A 24,504-nucleotide genomic window follows, 5' to 3' on the forward strand; every position below is an offset into this window, starting at 1 on the left:
CAAATGTATTCCACTGTAGGGTATGCCTACAGACACTCTTCAGAGTGGGGTTCAAAAAACGAATTGCGGCCTTTTATCAGTGTGTGGTTTAGCACCCTGTTTTTTGTTGTTGTTTTGAAGGCTTTCAGACAGACCCATACACTGTGAGCTTGACATGAGCCCTCCAGATGGCGCAGAGCAGTACAGTCACTCACAGATTGTATATGGCTCAGACTGCATCATAAGTTCAAACGACTCCCCTCAACTCAACCCCACCCTTCCCCAAGAACCACTCTGTTTTTTTTTCTCTCCCTCTCCCTCTCTGGAACTACGCTAAATGATGATCGTGGAGATTATGCATTTGTAATTCCTGCCAGGTCTTTAAGAGAATGCCCATGCTGTGTGCTTAATACTCCGCAGAGGGATTATACAGACCCATACATGTGGTGTTGTGGCTGCATACCTCCAGTCAGGCTAAACCCAATCTGTTACAGATTTAGGCTAAAGAGGAGAGGTGCAGGAGAAGCTTGGAGGAGGAAGAGAGAGCGAAGGAGAGAGACAGACAGACAGGCTGACAGACAGACAGGCTGACAGACAGGCTGACAGAGATAAAGAGGGAGGTGGGCAGAAGACAGAAGGGAGGACAGAGATAGAGAGAATGGGAGATATAGAGCTTGGATAGAGACAGACAGAGAGAGAAAGAAAGAGGGATAGAGGGAGTGAGGGAGGGATAGAGAGTGAAACACACATAAATGGGGTGATAGACATAGAGAAAAGGTGAGGAGGGCCAAGTGAGACAGAGGAGTGAGAGAGATCAGATGGAGAGCTGGAGAAAGAGGGGAGTAAAAGGCAGAGAGCGAGGGATAGAAAGAGCGACAGAAAGGAAGAAAGGGGTAGAGGTGGATGCAAGAGAAAGAAGGGGTAGTAGAGAAACGGAGAGAGATGGACGGAGTTGAGAATGGAGGGGAGGGAAGTGGGGTTCACTCATTCATACCATACGTACGTATGGTATGAATACAATATGTAAACTCTAAGTCTGTATCACAGGGGATCACAGATAAAGCTAGTGGAGGGAGCGAGTAGTTTTTTTAAATATATTTCAAAAGAACCTTGGCCTGCGTCAAGGCTGTGGGCTTTATAATTTTTTACTAAATCCCCCCCCCCCCCCCCCCCCACCCCCTCTAAAAAAATATATGTTCGCTTCTTGGCTGAGGCAGCTCTAAACCGCCCCATGGTTTCCCATTGAATATGGGTCCAATTAAACACATATGTCGGATTTTCAATATCGAAGCTCGTAAAGAGTATACTGTAGTGATTTACATTACGTCTACATAAGGAATGCAAAGCACCCACACATGTAAGGTGTTAATGCCCCTATCGCAAGCAGATGTCTGTCATTACGCTTCGTGGGCACCTCTCTCGCTCACAAGGTGTTTTCATTTTGTTTAGCAAGAATTCCGTTGCCAGACGGCTGCTGGTTCGTGATGTGTGTTCAATAACGATATCATTTCATTCATGAACGTCAGAGAGACTGCAATATTCTTCCATATAAATTTGTCAGTCAACCAACAGAGGGCACACTTTTCTCATTAGTACTTTAGAAATCTATGTCAAGCAAGCCCATGGGTAATAACTTTGGGCTAAACAAGGCTTTGTGTAGAGTTCATGAACTTGTATGACCTGGTTAGTTTTTTTTGTTGGCTGTCTGGGTTTGTTGTCTCAAGGGCCCTCATCTTACCCTCATATCCCATGGATAAGGGGTGCCCGTTGTGCACTATACAAATGTATTTTCATCTTTACATTTTAGGCGGTTTGCTGGCACACTTATCCAGAGCAGTGTCTGAGCTGTTGTAAGGACATAACCTTGGCATTCAGTCACCACTCGACCACACCTTATTTCACTCAATACAACCAGCTTATGGTATATGTGATTTTTAACTGGGAATTTGGCAGGACTCAAAGCCATGTGTTGAATTCATTAACTTGTCATACATGTATGGGCTGGTTACTTTATTATTATATTGGTTGCTCATCTAAGTGACTGCAGTTGTGGCCAGGGAGGCTGCTTACAATTCTGGGCACCATATTACTAACCTGGCACAGCCATATACCGTACAAGGTTATCTCCAATATTAATTAATCAATAACTTCTAAACCATGATATGACAGTCCCTGCCAGGGTCTTTTTTCTAGACCAAACTGTGGATGTACATGTCAGGCTCTCCCTGCCTTATAATAACTAGTTTTCAAAATGTTTAATTTGAACTTCTCATGGTTTTGACCAAATAGTTTCAGAGTAAATGTTAATGTTAAGCAGTCAATGCTAACACAGCATAGGTTTTATGAAAATGGCTACAATGTTGTTTAATCTTTGTAATATGTCATAGTGTGAGGAGAGATTTCTGGTGACTTATGTTAACGTTTGCTGCCTCCAAGTGGTGAAACTCAGTACTGAATCTCACTATGATGAAAGTAATGCTGCTTATCGCATGTTTAAGCATATTGCTACATAAACTCAGCAGTAACAACGACAAAACAAATACATGTCTTCATAAGGTAACCAATCTGTATTTATTCAGCCTTAATTTCTCGTGTTTTAATGAGTTTTGCTTTGCAAACATTCTGCCAGCAGGTGAAGTTTACATGGGCTTAAATCTGCTTATCATCTCCTAAGAAGCGCAGCTCATTAACTTACAATCAAGCCAGGTTAAGCTAATCAAAAATATCCCTTGAGTCAAAACAATTTTACCATCGGGCAATAAATCAACGTGGTTATCAGTCAGCACCACATAAGCACACATACGCGCGCGCACGCATGCACACACACACACACACACACACACACACACACACACACACACACACACACACACACACACACACACACACACACACACACACACACACACACACACACGATTCATATACTTGGGATACAATTCACAAACGATCCCATCTGAAGCCAGTGATTAGCTGTGTAGCAGAGGTATAATTGGAGCTTCTAATTACAGTATTGCCTCTTCATTGCTCTCTACCTCTAATCTACCACTCAATCACAACAGCATTTACATCCCACAAAACAAAAATAATAACTTTGGTTGGGGTTTTAATGAATGGATGGATGAATGGAACATTCCACCAACCATCAAGACATTTCAGCAACCGTGGTTGAAAGAGTAAGCATTGAGCAACACATATTATACTGTAGAAGAAGCAGAATGGGTGAACATCTCCTGAACAGTGATTCTAAACAAGTGGGTTGGGACCCAAAATGTGTTTGCAATATGTCATTACAGGGACAAAGAACCAACTTAATCAAGGAATATTGGGATGTTCAATATATCAGACAGTTTGTTGACTATTAGTGTTGACTACTTTCATACTGATTGCAAATTGGGGACCCAGTCTAAAGCCTGTTGAGAACCATTGTTCTATAACATAAAATGGACACTCACAAAGGCCCCAACAGGACAGGGACAGATAGTGATTTTAAGGACGTATTTACATAAGCATTATTTACTATAAATGTATACAGTATAGCGCAGCTACAAGTGCAAGCATTAAATATATAATTATAAAGGTAAGTGTTCTAAGTACCAGCCCCTACTTAAGCAATTCATTAATTTCTGCAAAAATGGCATGTAACAAAAAATGTAAGAAACGTAATTACAATTGCATATATCCCGCAATAGAAATGTTTCCTTGTACAAATGAAATACAAAACAAAATCGCTGAGGTGTCTATAACGTTCTTTTGCGCTGAGTAAATAGTTCACGATTACCTTTTACATTCCATTATGACACTTATCATTTCAAAAAACCGCCTTCAGTTGTTATTCAGATTGGTGCCGCGGGGTTGGATGGTCACCCTTCTGACCGGGGTCTGATCCGCGTTGCGATTGGCCACCAGCTCCTGCAGCTGCAGAGCTCCGCCGCCAATGAAACAGAATGCCGGGCACACGGGGCCGGAGCAGTCCACGTATCCCTCCCACAGGGGGCGGAGAGAGTGGGCGTCGTAGAAGGTGACGCGTCCCTTCTCAAAGTCAAGGGACACCCCGAGCCGCGGCGGAAGGGGGTAGGTGAGCCCGGTGGGTGAGGAGGGGTGGTTGCCATTGGTGAGGGGTTCCCGGCCGCCGTTGCCGTGGTGGGGGTGGTGGTGGTGGTGGTGGTGGTGGTTGGTGTGTTGCGGCAGGTAGATCTTTCCCATGCCCATGGTCAGGAAGCAGAAGGGCGGAGGGGAGTCCAGCGCGTCCTCCGCCCCACTGTCGTGACCACTGTCTGGGTCATAGCTGTAGAGGAGATACAGTCAGAGGATGTGGATAGCACACACCATTTTCAATTCAGAGGGCCTCATTGGCATGCGTAGATAAAAACAAACTTTGCAATAAATCTAACAAATGTTCCTCCTGTTTGCTGCTTACTCGAGTGTGTCGACTGATATAATAATCTTGAAATAAACTAATGTAGTCTGCACTCAGTCTTGCATTCAGAGTGCACATTACTTTTGTTTATTTCGTAATAAATAACAATTTTCAGCATGACAGTTTTACTCTCTCTCTCCCTCCCTCCTCTCTCTCCCTTCAAAATGCACACCTGCATATGATGCTAACGTGTACATATCTTCTTTCTTTTTTTATAACTTTGTTTTTATTGAGATTACTTATGAGACAGTTACACTTGACATGTTATAAAATAAAACATAAAAGACAGACATTTACGTGTACTTAAAGACAAACAAAACAAAAAATTAAATAAAATAAAATAACATATTTATGCACATTAAACCTTTCTCTTCTTATAATTTCACATCTCTCCTTTTTGGAGTACATATCTTCTTTCACATGCGGTATGCTATCTGTAAACAGTATATAACTATTTGTTCTATTTAACCTGTCTTCTATCTCTCTCCCTTTGCTCTTACTCTACCCCTATCCTCTCTCTTCTCACGCAATACTGGAGCGAGCACGAAAAAGAGAATTTCACCCACTGCTTTACACCTGCAAGCTGTGATCTGACAAATAAAACTGATTCTGATTTTAATCCTCTCCCCTCCTTCCTGCTCTACTTATTTCTTCTACTTGATCACTGGCCCCATTTGACTTCTCCTTTCCTGGCTTCTCACCGTGGACTGGCCATGTCCTGAGGCAGGTGGAACCACTCCTGTAGTTTAGACTCCAAGCCAACTCCCACCTGTTAAATGGATAGAATTAGTGGTGGAAGAAGTACTCAGATATTTTTTGTTTGTTAAGTAGAAGTATCAATAACACAATGTAGAATACAGGCCTTTTACTATTAACAAAGGTATTGGCCTCAAAATATACTTACAGTCACAAAGTAAAAGTAGTAAAGAATTTTTAAAATAACCAATCTTCAAGCGATGCGACACACTGCATACTTCATCTATTTTCGAATAGATGGAGTATAAAATGGGGCTTAGATGTTTTGTGTTTGGTTTTTGATAATAATCTAAATCTACAAAGTAACTTGTAACTAAAGTTTTCAAATAACTGTACTGAAGTAAAAAATATTTGCCTCTGAGATGTAGTGGAGTAGACGTTAGGAAAAAATGACATACTCAAGTAAAGTAAAAGTACCTAAAAATTGTACTTTAAGTACAGTACTTGTTTAAATGTACTTTCCACCACTGGACAGAATGAACAGAAATGTAAGATGAAGTGTAAAGCTATGATAAACAGGACATTTCTGTGGTGGCAAACCTTCAAACAACAACCGCCGTACCGCGTTGTACCGCGCCGCACCTTTTTCATGGTTGCACACTTGCCTTGACCAGGTAAGACCCCGGCTCCACTGAGCATGCCCAGTAGTGCCGCCCCTGGGTGATGGCCACGTCCCCTACCAGGAGGTCAGAGGTCAGGTGACAGGAAGTGAGGGCGTTGTCGGCGGCCTGCAGCAGGGAGAGGCCGGGGACACTGCGGGCGCAGCGCTGCTCTTTGCTAACCACCAGCCTGTCTGCATGGAGGCCCCAGCGAGAGTCCAGGTAGAAGTTCAACACTGGGAGAGGAGCAGAGAGGCCCACGAAGGGTGACAGAGGGGGTGAGGGGAAGGGGAAGAAGGAGAGCGGAGAAGAAGAAGAGGAAATGATAGAGGGAGAACAAGGGGGAGAGGCGCAGTCAAAAACGAGGTCAGGGATTACGAAAGGAATGGAGACAGATTTCTTGGTGGATAAGAGCCAGTCGTAAAGGTATTCAAAGTCGGAGTAGTGAAAACAAAGCCAAGTACAGAAAAGCTGCAGAGGAGGAGGATGGGGAGTCGGAGAATGAGGAGCAGACATGCACCTCCTTCTCGGAGGGGTGGGGAGGGGGTGAGCTCAACACTGCAAGAGGGGAGAAACCGCACATTGATCTATATATCGACCTCGGGGGGGGGGAGTTCAAAGCAAAAAGTATCCGGTAGAAGCTTCGGTGGAAAAGAAGATTTTTTTTTTGCCCCCCCCCCCACACAAGGTGCAGTTACACCCAGACCACTTAGAGGTAGGAACATCCCAGGGGAACAGCGAGGAGCACACACACCGCTCAGGACACGACCACACAGCCATTAGGGGCCCCACGGATCTGTGTTCGATCCGCATTGTTAAGCCTTGCGTCTTAACAAACTGCACGAGCACTTTGGCAGATCTCACTGTGGGGGAAAGGTACCGGCAGGGGCGGATAGGTGTCTGGGTGTGTACGGTAGATGGGTGGGAGGATACAGGAATGCTTGGCATGACCACACAGAGAGAGGAAGAGATCATTGCGAGGAAGGCAGGAAACGGAACCTTTTATTTTTATTTACCGACCCCAGTGGCTGGTAAATTCCCCGCATTTACTAAATGCTGTCTGGTCACCTGCCAAAGAACCTGATAAAAAAATTAAGTCGCAGCAGTGCAGTTTCATTGCAAATCAAAACTGCTACATGAATAGGGAAGTATCTAATGGTTAGATTCATTAGGCCTTAAATTCCCATAAAAGTCTAAAGATGTGATTGCCTGTATGAGTCACGAAGAAGGATTGTCTTGCTAAAAATAATTAGCCAGATGGCTGGTGTTTATTTCCCACCCTTCGTGTAGTAGGATGGGGGTAGATCAGGGATGGGAAGAAAAAGACGTTCGTGCACATTCTTACGTTCGGAAGGATGCATGTCGTTTGGCTGTGTGAGAGCAGAGCAGCAGAGGATGAAGTGTAGAGCTGTGATGATGTCATGACGGCAAGAAAGACAAGGACAAGTAGATGGGAAGAAGCTGGATGTTTAGAGAATGGAAACGAATGGTAAGGAATGGGTAGAGGAGAGAAATGGAAAATGAGAGAAGAGGAACATGGGAATGGATAGAGAAAAAGAGAATGATTGTTAAGCATCTCACCATGGAAACCATATTATATCATGGCTGATATGAGCGTAATTATTGCAACGGTGCATATGGGTCTTAAATTATGTGTAACTTTCCATGTGCAAGTAATGGGATATTTTGATCTTTGCTGTTGTTTATCTGACTAGCTGAACTTATGACTTGGCTTTGATTTAGAAAGTAATAGCAACTTAATACTTGTTTCAACTGGATATTCAACAGAAAATGCATTTAATCAGTTGCATAATTCAAGCAATGAGCATTGTTAATGGAGTCAGTAGTGAAAGTGTACAGTAGGTAAATGCACAACAATTTTATATTTTCCATCACTCGTGACAACATATACGTTAAAACCAGTCAATAGACTATAAGGTTTGTATTCTCACCTGGTGCAGGTGGGGTGTGTAGGTACACTTCCTCGCTGTAATCTCCGTAGCCAGCCTTATTGCAGCCCCTAACCCTCAGCACGTACACGCTGTCCATCTCCAGCCTGTCAATCACCGCACTGGTCCCGTTCACTTCATCCAATCGCTGCCAGCCCCAGCGGGCTGCAGCCAATCCGCCTCTGACCCCACCCCTTGACCCTCCCCCGGGCACCACCCCCCGGCGACGGTACTCAACGGAATAGTGCCAGGCTGGGCTGGACTCCTGAGGCAGTCGCCAGCACAGGAAGAGCTGGTCGTAGGCCATTGTACGTTGAGTGTCGATCACTGGGGCCTGGGGAGCTTGAGGAGACAAGACAGAAGATGGAGTTGTGGATCTGCAAGGTGGCATAGCGGCTAGGTCTGGGCAATTAACCAAAACTATATCGAAACCGATATTTAGAACCCATAACCAACTTATAACTGATTAATCGAGAAGCAAGGTTTTTTTTTTATATCAACAAATTGACACAAAAACATTCTAATAGATTCTTTATAATCGACTAAATAGATTAGTCTTAGGCAGCTCTTCTCTGTATTATACTCCGTTGTACAATGGCCTAATAGCCGATCTACAAACTCACAACGTGTCGTATCATGTAACCACCTACACTGCCAAATGTTCCACTAAAATGGACCTCCTTTCTCCTTTTCCCACCTTTGATGAAGTGCAGCTCTGTGAGCAGCTTGAGTTCTTTGGAGACATCCAGCTGGAAGTGTCTGAAGGAAGGATCAGCAGACAGGGCGAAACACTGGATGTTCTCTATGGATTTATTTAACCTGGGACGGTGAAGGTAGAGGAGACAGGGTTACAAGGAGCAGGGAGAAGAGGGCCAAATGGGGAGATGAGAGCAGAAGGAAATGGAACATACTGTAGAGACTATTGGGCAGGTGCATGACAGGACAATATCAGAAAAAATATATATAATGTTTTGGCGTCCATGCCTTCTTCAGAATAAACATGTGGCACTTCTTTATTCTGCAGAAGGCATGGTCGACCAACACGAAGGGGAAAAAAGCGATGTTTTAGGAGCTTCATTGCAGTGTGCAGTCTCTATTTCTCATTTTTGCGTCATTAAACAAAAAGAGTCAATCTGTTCAAAGATTACACAGAACCTCTGTATTTCTCAATTTCCTCTTCAACCCTTCATACAACAGTCTAGTCCCACACTGTGACCATTTAAAAACACAATTTACAATTCAGGAATTTAGCAGAAGCTCTTATCCAAGTGTAGAGTAAATAGCATGAACCCTATAGGCAACAAATGACAGGGTAAATAGTGAGCGCAAAGAAGTTAGCTATAACCTTGAACAGTCATCAATTATCCAAAGAACAAGAGTATGTAACACATCTTTATCATTCATAACCACAAAATGGAACTAATCTAATAGGAAAAGGCTAATAATGCAATAAAAGAAAAAGATAAGGTACAACAATTTTTACGAAAGGAAAACAATGAAAATGTCTAGGTAGGTTTGCCACCCCAGACCTGTTGTGAGTCTGGCGGGCCGCCTGTACAAAGGCGGGCGCGTCCGTTTCTTTCAGCATCTCCTGAGTGTACATCATGAGGCCTGCGTGCTCCATCATGCTCCTCCTCTCTGACACCTGGGCGGCCAGCGCCTCTCCTCGCTTCTGACGCGCTCCCTCCAGGGTCTGTGTCAGGGAAGCGTGGCGTTCAGCCAGGGCGGCCGTTAGATCCCTGACACTCTGAGCCAGCTGTTCTCTGGCTGCCACGCTGTTGACCTGCAGGTGACAAATAAGGACATCTAATGGTTAGAGCGACGGTTTCCAAACTTTACTGGACCATGGCCCACTTGAAAAATCTCAAAAGTGTGATCAATGGAACGTAGTATACTTCAAGGAGCTCCTCAAGGTCCCACGCACCCGCCTGAAGTTAGAAGATGACGTGCCTTTTCGGTCGCTGCTCCAAAATTATGGAACAGCCTCCCTCTACTTATCAGGTCTGCACCCTCTTTGGACATCTTTAAAAGCAGACTCAAAACTCCCGGGCCTTTTAAATAAACCTCCTGCCTTGGAGAAATTGAGTTCTGTATGTTCTGTATTTCATGCTTTATTGTGTGTTTTAACCTTGATGTTTTGTATATACATTTTTCATGCTGTACAGCACTTTGGTTGGCCTTTGGTAGTTTTTAAATGTGCTTTATAAATAAAATTTACCTGACTTAAGTTCCTATTTATCGGTATCACAATCATTTTCCAAGGTTTTAAAGAAAAAACACCACAACATGTTTAACATTATTGTTTTATAATACTAAAGAAGCTGTAACCTTTTTTGTGTGAATACAATATTATGTTGTCCAATTTGGTAGAGTATGTTTTACAATATAACTTTGGTCTCCCTGCTCCTGCTATTGAGACATATGTCTGATCCTATGTCTGGTTTGACAAGTGGTACTGCCTGATGGTCAAAATTCAATTTCTCCCCTGAGCAAACAGGCAGGCTCTATTATGTATGTATGTGTAAGTATGTATGTATGTATGTATGTATGTATGTATGTAACCTTTATTTGAGGTATGAAACCTCTTTTGTAAGTGAGACCTGGCCAAGACAGGGCCAAAGCAGTACAACAGATTACGAAATAAATGTAACAAATACAACCAAAAAAGATAAAATGCAACTAAAAATATCTGCCAATACCACATTAGTACTCTAAATTTAAAAACATGAGCAGCACATGGACAGCATGTCCATTATACAACTCTTAAAATCCTGTAGGGAGATAAGGTGATCCAATTTAATGCAAATCATTCAACAACTACTGTAGGTCCTTCGTAAAACAGGCTCATCTTGCCTGCCTCAGTTCGAGCAGCAGGTACCATACAGTGCAACCATTTCTGTGAGCGAAGATTGCAAGTGTTCTGTGAAAATGAAAACATAGTATTTATGTAAATGGTTAGCTTACCCAGAATAGCTTTGTAAATAAAAAGGTACCAGTGTTTCATCCTATGGAGTGTGAGGGATGACCATTTGACCAAGCTATACAGAACACAGTGATGCGTCCTGTATTTTGAATTTCTAATGAAACGGAAAGCCGAATAATACAGGGAGCTGACCTTAGCCAAGGTGGATGAGCAGGCAATAATATAGACAGTATAAACCTGTTGTTATTACCTCAGTGGTAAAAGTGTCAGCACTTGTGCAGGGAACCCGGATTTGAATCCGGGGTTAGACATGAAAGTTACAGAGTGCAGCTTTAATGTTATACGTGTGTGTGTGTGTGTGTGTGTGTGTGTGTGTGTGTGTGTGCACGCACATGTGCTTATGTGGTGCTGACTGTGTGTGTGTGTGTGGGTGGTAGATCATCTAGGCACATCAGTAGACAAACGGATTTACCAATATAATTGCGTGCTCAATGATGTGGTCTAATCTATGTGTGTGTGGGATTGCATTACATCAACAGATAATATTTAGTTTGTGTTGACTTGAGATCCATAATTCTAAGAAGCCAGTAATAAATAATGTGTATTTTACAGCTATATGTTAATGTCTAGCAACAGCAGCGCTTAAGACTAATATTCCCCGGCAGCCTGGCAACAGTGGTGAGTGATGTCAAAGCTTCACCATACAATTTATTTTCCTTGCAACCAAAATAGGTTTTGGATCAGGAAGGACTAATCGAACAGAGTTTGGCTACCTGCCAATGTAGCCAGTCAAATTGACAGAATGGACACAGCCATTTTTTTCACTAGCTGACTGGTAGTGCTAACATTGTGATCTACGGTAGTGTGTTTGACAGCTGCATTACTCACCTCGGTCTGAGTTATGGCAGACTCCAGCTGGGTGATCTGAGTTAAAACTGTGTCCTGGTTGGCCAATATGTAGTTCATCTCCTTTGTAATTTTCTCCTGTCAAAACAACAGACGAAAAGCAAATTGATACCAAATAGATCTAATCCTAATACACAGCGTTATATTAGGTCTGTATTATACCATATTATGAAGAATATCATACCTTATTATTATGTACTTTATTGTACAATACTTTCTGTACAATGCATTACTATAATATACTACAGTAAACTATGCAATACTAGGTTGGTAGAAAACCCCATCAGTGAGTCACTTTAACAATAATATGCACACTGCATGCTTTTTAAGGAAAGGTTCTGACCTTGAGGGCCTGGTAAGCATGGGCAACTGGTAGGATCTTGTGCCCGGCATGGACACGGCGCAGCTTGCAAAGCGAGCACAGCAGCCGCTGGCAAGACCTACAGTAGAACTGAAGCTTCTCCTGGTCATGTTCTGGGCAAGTCAGAACCTGGGGAGAGGAGAGGATATTTGATTATTAGTACGGTGTATATACTATATCAAATTGTATACGATTCTGTAATACCGGTACATTTTCCATAGATACTTGCAAATACATCTGTAATGTGTTTTTGTAGGTCAGAGTTATGTTTCAGAATTGCATCTTAAAGCACTTTTAAATACAGCTGTTGTGCTTGCCTGTTTGTTTCTCTGAAACCTTGATTTTTAATTGATGTCTGGCATCTTTAATGTTTTTCTTATTGACTTAGAGTTACTCTTGCATTATTGTTTGCAAAGCACTTTTTGAAAAGTGCTGTATCAGAACTTATGAGTCTAAATTTTAGACTTTTAGACTCTAAAACCCCGCTAGTGACCCCTAGAGGCTGTGTTGCTCCTTACACCCTACTGCATCAAATTAGTTTGAATAGACATCCTTGTCTCACTAGAGGAGCACAGGGATAAAACAAAAAGACCAGAGGGCGCCACTAGAGGAAAGGTCATTCAAATGATTAGGGTTCATTCTCCAGGGACCACAAAAGTGCTCAGCAAGTTTCATGGCAATCCGGCCAGTAGTTTTCAAGATACGTTTTTTGTACCAAAGTGCAGTACAAAAATCATTAGAACACTGCCACTACTATAAGTTATAATTAACACCGACCATGAATGTATGTATCGATGATCTCCGCCCATTACAGCCTAACCAGACCAGCCTATGTGGCTCACCTTAGGTCTAAAGTTGAGAGTGGGCTGGACATGTTCGTGCTGAGCCCGTGGCGTGCCCCAGGGGTGGTAAAGCTTAAAGCACTCATTGCAGAAGCTAGCCCTGCAGTCGGCGCAGCCCTTAGTGGCCTCCAGAGCCTGCGGAGGCTTACAGAACTGACACATCACGGCCACACTGCCCAAGCTCACCGTGTGTCTGTACCTGTAGAGAAAGAGGGAGATGGAGAGAGAGAGAGAGTGGGGGAGGGGACACTACATAGTTAATTGAGGGCACAGAAAGTGGAGTATGGCAAGAATAAATTAAAGTTGCTCAAGGGAGACTTAACCAAGAAAGTAACATCAGTAACAAACAGGAAATATACTATATATATATATATATATATATATATATATATATATATATATATATATATATATATATATCGTTGCATTGTGCGTTGCAGATCGGCTATTTTCACTATTTCTGAAAAACTTCCTTCCATTTCCTGAAAAGGTTTTAATTTGTACATACAAGGTTTCCACCCGACAGCGACTATATTTATATTTATTTATATATATATATTAATATTTATTTATAAATGGAAGATGAGCTACACTAGACGCCAGGGGGCCGATAGCAGAGCGTGAGCATGAAAAGCATGAAATGGGAACCAGCAGCAGCACAATGCTGCAGCCCAGTGGAAGTTGCAGAGTAGGCTACACTGCCGTTGTCACAATGCAGTGTGGGCCTTACTACTGCATTCCTCCAGCAGCTCAGACCCTGCTGATTAATAGCAGTCAGCATTTAGAGCACATTCCATCACCTGCTGCTTCATTGAAATGTGACCTCTAGCATCTTGGCCACTGAAGGGCCATAACGCAGCATGCACAGTTTCATATGCATCTGCAAAATGCAGATGATTACACCGTGTGAGTGTGTGTGTAAGGGAGGGGGGGCTACCTCTCGACTATGCGCTCCAGGGTAAGGTTGCGTAAGCACTCAGTCAGGCCCTTCTCTCCGAGCTCCACATCTCGGCCACAGGGGATGCAAGGAAACATCATTATCGGGGCGGGGCCTTCCTTACGCCTTCGCCCCGGATACGTACCGTATCCTCCTGGACACCGGGGGGCGGGGATAGATGAGAGAAGAGAGAGTGACAACGATAAGTGAGGGACATATATCTAACCCTAGGCCTGTCACAATTATAATTTACAGTATAATACAAACCTTTGTCTCATATGGCACCGGTGCAGAAAAATCATTTTGTATTTTAAAACAAAATGCCAGATGCCAGAGGGTTAATTATCTAATAGCATTTTTTTTGATAATCGCAATTATTTTGCATAGTCATCAGAATCGTTTTTATTCATCTGTATAAATTCATCTGTTGAAAGATATTCATATATTTTTTAAATTATTTTCAAAAACTGCGAAAATAGCATATCTACAAGCTCAAACCACCTCACGATGTGATGCATTGTGAGCTTGTGGAACGGCTAATTCCGCTATGTAAAACAAAAGTCAAAGTATAAAATTGTATGTGTATATGTGTATAAATATGGACAGTTTTTGGCCATAGTACTTTTTTTTAAAGATTTTGATTAGATGTCTTGTTTACAAAGCCTAAAAGATGTATTTATTTAAATGTTTCAATGTCCAATACCAAAAACACAATTAAATCGTTAATTGCAATTATTTCAATGACAATGAATCATCATGTAAAATTTCCTGATTGTGACATCCCCACCTGCAGTAGGCTAACACATCTACATATTTGGGAATATGCCATTTTTCAATCTGGTGCAAGACACGCCCTGTCGCTCTGCACTGTCCTGAGTGTTAATTTAACTCTGAGAGTGTAGAATACAAATGTAACCAAATGGACCCGTAATGGTGCATTTGGTTACATTTGCACACTCTCAGATTTTCAAATGGATACCAGAAAGCAGAAATGGCTCAAAATTACGTTAATACAGTGTTATCACATCCTATAAATTACAACTTCACATTCAAATGTCATTGAACAAGGAAAGGGTTTAGCTAATGTTGGAACAATTAATTTCGAAGTGGCATATTCACCATTTGGGGGCGAAAAAAGCTACTTCCTACTCTTTATCATCACAGTAGGAGCATGATGGGTAAATGTTAGAAACGTGAGTCAGGGCTCCCTAGTGACTGGACCCATTGGTGCATATGCTTATTGTCATGATGTCCTGGATTTGAATCTGGTGCAGCAGGCCCTTGCGTGTCACCCTCTGTCTGTATGCTGCCACACCACTGTCTAAGAAAGCAGAGATAGCTCGAAAATTAAGCTCATCTGTCATCTTTAGACATTTTTTTCTTTTTTTTCCGGATATGATTATCTGTGTTTATTCATTTATTAAATGAAAGAACACAGATTTCGTTTGTTCATTCGTTCATTCATTTACTAAATGAATGAACGATGTTTGAGATAAAGATAAAACCATTTATCTTTCCGGCCACGGGTTAGTAGTGTTAGTGTGTGTGTGCTGTTACCTACTATAGGCTCAGATACAAATTTAAAACAATATGAATTACTAAAACAACAAATGTACAACAGGTATAATGGCTTCCTTGCTTTATTGCAACACCAAATTGCTCCTGGCATACAGAAATACAAATTAAGCATTTTAGAAAGGAGGGGAACTAAGTTTGTAAAAGCTAGAAAAATAGAAATTAGCCTACTACAAAAAATATACGCTGATGAATATACTATATAGCCAAAACTTGCCTCCTTTTCCATTTATGGTAAATATTTCAAGCTTGCATTGTCTGTATTTGTCTAAAGATGTTCAAAAGCATTAACATAATTGTTCAGCTAGATGCTCTGTGGTGACTGGGGCGCGTGGACTTTGGTGGCCAGACGAACGTGGGTCCGTGGGTACACCATAGAAAAGATCTATCATTCAAACCAAGAAGCAGTCTCTTAAAGTGTTTTGTCCTACATAAGATTCAATGACCTACTATAATTTGAAAAGTACCATCATTTGTTTTCATTTTTGGCATCTAATTAAATGTCAGATTATTAAATTAAAATAGCCGATGTGCAAGCTCACAACGCACCACACGAGGCGTTGCGTTGTGAGTTTGTAGATTGGCTATTTTCTCTAGACCACGTGACGACTAAGTATAGTATAACATATACAGTAGGTCTAAATTGGTTAAATAACATTTCTGTCATTTTGGAAAAGAAGAACTAATCCATACCTGCTCGTAGGACGCGGTCAATAGGCCTCTGCTCGGCTTTGGGAGCGGGCCTACGTGCCTGGCGTGGTGAGCGCGTGTTGGGGGTGGAGGCCGGTGAGTTGGGCTCTGGCGGAAGTTCTGGGGGCGGGTAGCCACTTGCCACCAGGACTTCCGAGGCGCACATGAGGCAGACACTGTGCTGGCATGGCAGGACCACTGGCTGTTTGACTATCTCCTTACACACCGGGCAGTGGAGCTCACGCTCCATGCTCTTCATGTTGGACTGGGAAAGACAAGAGGTGAAGAAGGGACGTTAACATGTAGAGATGAAGATAATATGTAGAGAAAATCATCCGCCAAACACAGGTTGCTGCGGATGGTGTACTGCAGGGGTCTTCAACAGGGGGTCCGGGACCCCTAGGGGGTCCTCAGAGTGACTACAGGGGGGCCACCGAATAATTGTGTTATAGGATTTCCCTATTCTGAAGAGAACTTTAGCCAAAGATTGCAGATCTACAAGCTCGCAACGCCTCGTGCTGCGAGGCGTTGAGGGCTTGTAAATCGGCTATTTTCGGCAAAAAGGTTTGGTGTAGAGGGAAAAAGAGCAGACCAAGTACAGAGTGAAAGGTCAAGTTTACTAAATATTGACGTTTAAGTGGTTAAATGTGAAATACACTTTAACATGAATCCAACATACACTGATGACAAGGCCATCAAACAAGTCCATGAAGTTATCTATGAAATCTATGAAAAGGTTTAATCTGCAACACAATTGTATATGTAGAGGGGGTCCGTGCTTCATCTCTCTCTCTCAGCTAGGGGGTCCTTGGGCAGAAAGACATTGAAGACCCCTGGTGTAGTACACTGTAGAATTCACAGCTGAGGAGACACTTATCTGGGAGCAAAGGAACCAAAACACGGAGTGGAAAAGAGCTAGTGATCATTGACAGTTCAAAGAATGGCTGTGTACCAACAAGGGCGAGGCCTGGACATCAGTACCGTACGTGTTGTGTTCTCAGCCAACTCCTTCACCCTCTCCATACTATCTGGAAATCCCAGTCGTCAGTTTGTCATTGACAGTAGTGTCAATCTGTGTTTTATACAAAAATGCGGATACAATTTAATTTTTATCAATGTCTTGTCTGTGAATAAATAAGATTATGGGCATGTGGTAAACAAAGTATTTGTATCCCCCGGTATCCCCTGAGCTCATTATCCATCCTCGGGCACGGCTGCATCAGCCCTGATGTGCCGTCCGTTGGCTGGGATGGATATCCTAGGTCCTATATGGCAACAACAAATGCTGTGGTGATAATCTATGTATGTATATAATTTTTGTGAAAGTTTAAGTGAAAATAAAAACTTGTGACATAAAATGGATAGGCATCACAGAGGGAGGAACAATATCAATCAGGAAGCTTAATGGTAAGTAAGATTTAGAGATCTAAAAATACTTTGTAGTAACGGTAAAGGGCAGGTGCAGTCAAGCAATGATTCGAAGAAGAGAGGCAGGAGGGCAAAGTGTGACCACATGAAGAGCTGACAGAACAGTCTACATAAATAGATATCTCAGAAGGACAGTAAGGGGTCACCGCCCTTATTAAATATAGATAAATAGCGTGCGTTAATTATTTAATCACTGCGGTCAGTGCATTTGTGTGCTGAAGTCACATAGGGCCTCATGCAGCAATAAGTTCCTAATGTTTCCTCTTACATTTCTTCCTAAGTGAATTCCTAAGAGAAGTCGAGTCAGATTCATGAAACGTTCTTAAAAGGCAGAATTGTTCGTAACTATGTTCTTGATGATGATGAATCCCAATCCTCGTAACTTGAAGGGGTGTGCCAGTTCATCCTAATTACCATAGGGAGCCGCCCCACCAATCCCCATATACTGTAAGGCATGACTGCATGGCTCTGCCTGCAGTCACACCTGTGTGTGATTGCTGCACACAGAAATAAAATTGAGAGAATTAAGTAAAGAATACCTAAACTAAAGTCTAAAGATGGTTGAACACCAGACTCCAAACATAAAAATAAATAAATCAATAGTTCTGTGGAGGTACTTCTGAAGTGAACAGCAAATTATTTAATTTAATTAATGAATGTATTTTATTATTTCTCTCACATTAATCAACATATCACCACTAGACATCAATGTAAATTTGCTGAAATTAGCTGTTAAAAATGTTATCCATATTTCATGTTCAGGAGTAGCGTTAGTATATACAACATTTTATTACTGAAAGCTGGTGGGTGGATATGGAGGGTCTTTAAGGTAGCAGCTGCTTGGTATGTAATGGTGTGGAAATAGGGGTGTGGTGGGTGATATGGTGGTGCAAGGAGGGGTGTAGGGGGCTGTGTGGGGGTATGACGGGTGGGTATAGGGGGGCTTTCAGGTAGGAAGGGGACGGGAAAATGGGTGTGTGGCGAATGTCGGGGATATGGGGGGGCGATGAGGGTGGGTTGGGTGGGGGTTTATGGGGTGGGTATGGGGCTTGGGCTTCAACTCACCCGGGTCCGTTTGGGTTAGATTGTAATTTTAGACCAGTTGAAAACTCTAAAGCAGTTGTTCTCAAACATTCTCATGTCAAGGACCCCAAAATTGACATGCATTTGGCTGCAGACCCCCACCTGAAAACATTTTCTGCCAGGGATTTTTTTTCAAGATTTATCAAAATGTTTCAAAAATAGCCGATCTACAAGCTCAAAATGGCCAGTAATGGGACGTGTTCTGAGCTTGTAGATCGGCTATTTTCAAACAAAGTATAAAATAGGGTTAAAGTGATTAAACTGATCCCCTGGAACTCCCTCAAGGACCCCTGGGGGTCCCCAGACCACACGTTGAGAACCACTGCTCTAAAGATACGATATTGTAAAATATTATTGTAATTTAAATCCTATATTATACAACTGTAGAATTGAAGAAACTTCGAGAATAATTTATTTTTGCATGTACACGTCACACTTAAGAACTCAAAGGCCACCCTAAGAGTGCTGTTCAGTGTGTGTAGATTCTGTTCTTACCTAAGAACAGATCACAGCTAAGAAAACATTGGAGTATACCAAAATCTTCTTAAAAACTTCTTAAGTGGGTTTAAGAAGAAATGTCTTCTTAAGAACGGTTGCTGCATGAGGCCCATTGCTTCTTATGTAAAACTCTTTGCATAGTGGCCACACATAGTTACTTCTGTATGAATCATATAAGTAAATCAGAACTCCTTCAATTATACTTTCAAACAGTCAGACTCAAAGTCCCCTTTTTCATCAAGTATTTTTTTTTAAATGCTTAGAGATTCAGAAACATATCAAGAACTCACTTGTAACACAAAACACACAGAGCCACTGAACAGAGATGAACAGTTCAAGACTGACAGCAAACCATACACATACCATACACAAAACAAATAGAATTTTCAAGGATTTTCACGATCTTTCCAAGGCTTGGAAATGCTATAGTTTCCCTTAAGGTTTTTATTTCTCACTCACTGCACTTCATAGTTTATACTATGTCATGCATGTTTTTATTTGGAGGCCTATCTTATTTTATCTTCAGCTTTATGTTAAGCACTTTATAACTTAAGTGTTTTATAAATGGTTTATAAATATGATTATTATTATAATTATTGTTATTATTATGGGATTAACAGGAATTTGTGTCTTTGCATATTCAACTGAGGCACAGATTCTGTCTAATTTCACCAATGTGGTCAGAACACCCCTGGTTCAGTGTCTTGCCTTAGGCCAGGAGGACACTCCCATCAATGCATACTCACATACTAACTTTTTAGTTTTTGTGCATTTGTACTCATACTGTATAGGCTTCCATGGGGCATGGTTACAAGGATCAAGTGTTTCCATGGACTATAGCTGCAAACAGTTATAGTTTATTGTTATTATTGTTGCTGTGCATGTCCCCGTCTCTCTCTCTCTCAACCCAACTGGTCAAGGCAGATGGCAGCTCACCTAGAGCCAGGTTCCGTTCAAGGTTTCTTCCCGTCAAAGGCCAGATTTTTGTTTAGCTATCGCCTAGGGCTTGCTCATGTAGGGTTTGTGAATGAAAGAGTATGGTTTTGACCTGCTCTACATGTAAAGTGTCATGAGATAACTACTTGTTGTGTTGTTGTTGTTGTTATGATTTGGTGCTATATTAATGAAATAGACTTTCACAGGGATGGATCCACTGGCTGCAGCGTATCCCCTTGACCCCTGTCCAGTAATGAGATGCTCTCTAACAACACTGCTACTTTATTGAGATGAGTGACATAATAAAAAGTCACATGGTGAATAATCCCAATAAATTCTCTTCTCCAAAGCTAGAATACTTGTTAGACATATGTCATTGATCGAGAGAACGAGGCAACCAGGTGCTCACCGGAGACGTAAAAGTCAACAGAGTTAAAATAGTAAAAGGGCCGGGGCTCCTGGATCAGACGGGATAAGATCACATAAAAAATGGGAGATCCGGGCACTTGAGTTAAAAGAGGGAGGTAGATACCCATTGATCTCATCTCAGTGTGATGTTTAGAAATATTTGCTAATTTGCTGATGTTTGGAAGCAATTGATTATGCTGTTGATAGAGTAGGCCTAAGGTCTAAATGTTAACGGGGTGGAGTACACAGTGCTTTAACTTTAGGCCTCCTGTAGGTGGGTGGGTCCAGTTCAATGTAACACCTGCGATGGGAAGGGCCCACTGGGTGCCCTATTAGTAAATCCACAGACACTAACCACTTTCCTCAACGTGAGGTTTCTACATAGGCAGGCACCCTGATTTTACTCATTCCGGGGACGCATCTCTGTCATTTTAGATGTCTTTGGCTATACAAAAATAGCAGATATACAAGCTCATAGCGTGGCAACGAGTGCCGCGCTATGAGCTTGTAGATCTGCTATTTTTGAAAAATGCGTGCAAATCTTTCAATACATATTTTTTAAAGCGTACATTTGTAACACAAATCTTTGCTTCTGGAGGTCCCTGGAACAAAATATTTTACAAATGTTCGCTTTAAAAAAGATTTGCATAAATTGTAACGAACTTTCAAAAAATTGCAGATCTACAAGCTAATAGCGCGGCACTCTGTGCCACGCTATGAGCTTGTAGATCTGATATTTTTTGAATAGCCAAAGAAATCTAATGACACAGATTCTTTCCTGGTCTAAATGGGTTAACCACCCTCTATACTAATAAACAAATACTTATAGTTGAACGGGGTAGGTTCTGTACTTGGTCCGCTCTCTTTTCCCTCTACGCCGAATCTTTCCCCCCGAAAATAGCCAATCTCTGAAGCGTTTTGAGTTTATAGACCTGCTATTTTCGGTGAATTTTCCCCCAGAATTGGGATGCTAGGGTTCAAGTGGTTAATAGCCATGAGCATCTGGGAGCCAGGAATAGTACTTGGAAATATTTACGTCTGATGCCTTGTCCTAGTAAACTCCTTCTAATCTAGACTAAACATTTTACCTGTGTGTAGTGGTACATTTAAACATCATCAAGCTGCCTCTGAAGGTGTCTTGTGCCATGCTAGAGATAACATATGAGAGCCCAATATAAAGAGGGTCTCTGTTGCCTTTGTGGCAACCTTGGCACAGGGCCACTGTGGAAACACTCTATCTAAATATGTTGACCTGTGCAGCTGTTACAAAGTCACAAGCAGCATCGCACAGCTACAGCACTGTGACACATTGAGTTAACTTCAAAAGCAGGGCAGCATTGACTGGCTGGCCCACTCTGCTGCAGAAGAGATCTGTCTCTGATTCCAGCTCTATAACGTGATGCAACACAGCAAGTGTGTCGAAAAACTGCAGTGAAAAGTCTTATCCAAAACCAAAGCTTTCCCCGAATATTCTAAAACCAAAAGAAATACACACATGCACAACCACACGACACACAGCACACACACACACACACACACACACATACACACACACACACACACACACAGCTAACAGTGCATGCTCAGACCCTCTTTCTCACATACTATACTGTACATGCATGCACGCGTACTGTATGTGAGAACACACACACACACACACACACGCACACACACACACACACGCACACACGCACACATGCACACATGCACACACACACACACACACACACACACACACACACACACACACACACTCACACAAAAGCACTAACAGTGCATGCTCAGACCCTCTCTTACATACACGCGCACACACACACACACACACACACACACACACACACACACACGTGCGCATGCAGTCACACACACACGCGTGCGCATGCAGTCACACACATGCATGCTGTCACACACTCTAGCAAAATTCAATCAGCTGGATTACACAGGAAAGCACTTAGACACTTAGAGCTGAACACTGTGATGCAGAGAGAGGGAGGAAAGTGACCATGCAGAGAATGACCTTCCTGAGGACTTGTACAAATCACTGCAAATAACTATCAGGCTGAATTCAGTATCAATGTCTGCATAGCAACTCAGGGCCTAGTCACTGTCATGGTCCCAGCTGTGGATACAGGACAAGGCCATTATATGAATAGAATTAGCCTAAATCATCAATAAATGTTATTATAATTAATATTTTATCCATATAAAACCCAATTAACTTCATTTCTTAACTCACTCACCCTCATCCTTTCTGTCATCATCATATTCCAAATGTGGCCTAATATCTCCCTTCAGTATCCAGGACTTATTTCAGTCTCATTAAACCCCTTCCATCACGTTCCAAGCAGCCCATTTTAGGAGCTCACCACGGTACCCATGCGACCCTTGTTGCTGTGCAAGACTGTGGCCCGCATGACGAAAAGAACACGCGTTGCGGCAGCGCATCCTCCTTACCTTCACCTGGAGCCTAGGCGCCATGACAGTGGACTAGCGTTCATTCCCAGCAATAAAGGAGGGGAGGGGGGTTTGGGAGTTGCGCTACATCTTGAGACAACTGTCACTATGTGTGTGTCTGTGTGAAATAAAACTGTAGCTTTGATGTCGGGCATTATTAGCTACAGAGTGTTAACACTGACATTTCATTGGTGGATGCGTGCGTAATTATTTATTTCCCACGTTGTGGTGTGTGCTGTGCTCTGCAGTAGTAGCTAGGCTAATACTAGCCCTGGTCCAGAGCGTTAGAGTGAGTTCTCTCTAACGCTCTGCCAGGCGCGCTGCTCTGCTCACAGACCGACAATTCCACTGCCGTGCGAGGTCTCCGTCTTTAGTAAAAATTAAACAAAACTATTTCGTTAATCACCGAAACAAAGGCTGTTTTGTGTTTTTGAAAGTCTAATATCTAGGGTGGGAAGCCTCTCAGGACCCCACCTTTTCTGTATAATATTTTTTTTTGGGTAGAAAATAAAATATGTCCGCCAGACAGAAAGTATTTTATTTACTCCACTGCGCCCTCTACAGATCTGGTCAATGGTAATTTATATTGACTAGATCTGTAGAGGGCGCAGTGGAGTAAATACAATTATTTCTGACATATTTTATTTTCTGCCCAAAAAGTGTATTATACAGAGAAGGTGGGGTGCTGAGAGGCTTCCCACCCTGGAGAATAGACTTGGAATAAGACTATTATAGACTTAATAGAATGTATATCTTTTTATTACTTTTTACTAAAGACGGAGACCTCGCACGGCAGTGGAATTTTCGGCTATGAGCAGAGCAGCGGCATGGCAGAGCGTTAGAGAGAACTCACTCGCGCTCTGGACCAGGGCTAGGCTACTACATAGCCTTTTCACATCGCGTGTCTGTCTTGAGATCTACAGAATTCCAATAGACAATCACCGTTTATAGAATTGAAATGTTCACACCTCTACAAACTGCAGTCTATAGAGTAAGCTACTGCATAAATGTCCTTATTGCGACAAATTCCATGGCCAGCGTGGATATAGGCGACTTGTTCTGTTAGCAGGCTGTGTCTACGTGTGCCTGCATCTCGTCTCCATGGAAACGAGCAGGCAGGCCCGCAATCTCTCTCATCCCCAAGGAAGCCCTCCTCAACGCATGGCTTTAATACAGCATCACTCATGCATTAGCCTACAGATATCACACAAGAAACGTAGGATAAAGACATGCTGTTGCTGCTGGTTTATGTCTATAGTTCAAGTTCAATGTAAGCTCTTACAGCCTAACAAGAAGTGACATATCCGGTTATCAGGTTTTGGAGCAATTGGAGCAATTGTAGAAATATTATACCTTAATTGCCGAATGTTTAAGCACGTTCTAATCATGTATACTTTACTTTACTCAAGACCATTTTTCAAATATTTTATGTTTTAGCATTTTGGACAAAATAGCCAATTTTACATCGAGATGCCCAGATGTCCCTATAGTGCCCACCTATCCTGTTACCGGCTATCCCATTCCAATGGCCACCACCTTCTCAACCAACAATTAACGCATGTCGTAGGCTATAGACCTACCAAATAAACCAATGTCATACAGTAGCTAGCTATAAACCTATTAGGCATGCCGCACGCCGATTTAACCTCAATAGGCTAGGTCAGAGCCAGAGTCTTAAAGATACACCGGTACACACTGGTTCTGGACTGGTACACATTTTAAATGGATGATGTGGATTGAAGTGTAAGTAAAATCAAAAT

General features: G+C 42.3%; 2 protein-coding genes across 2 annotated transcripts in view; one reads left to right on the top strand and one right to left on the bottom strand.

The window, feature by feature from the left end:
- The window catches only part of s100a10a (S100 calcium binding protein A10a), a 96,922-nt gene that overhangs the window by 41,840 nt on the left and 30,578 nt on the right, over positions 1–24,504 (top strand). The gene's annotated exons all lie outside the window — the stretch shown is intronic.
- On the bottom strand, positions 3,805–22,768 carry trim46b (tripartite motif containing 46b; the record flags this gene model as incomplete). The annotated part of the gene is made up of 12 exons (XM_080441787.1): positions 3,805–4,267; positions 5,101–5,168; positions 5,761–5,990; positions 7,707–8,045; positions 8,401–8,522; positions 9,233–9,486; positions 11,515–11,610; positions 11,876–12,022; positions 12,736–12,934; positions 13,673–13,826; positions 15,941–16,202; positions 22,745–22,768. 12 exons carry the CDS (start codon positions 22,766–22,768, stop codon positions 3,805–3,807), a joined length of 2,358 nt encoding a protein of 785 aa, XP_080297913.1.

This window comes from Gymnoscopelus braueri (genome assembly GCF_963280865.1).
Source record: "Gymnoscopelus braueri genome assembly, chromosome: 11".
NCBI lineage: Eukaryota > Metazoa > Chordata > Actinopteri > Myctophiformes > Myctophidae > Gymnoscopelus > Gymnoscopelus braueri.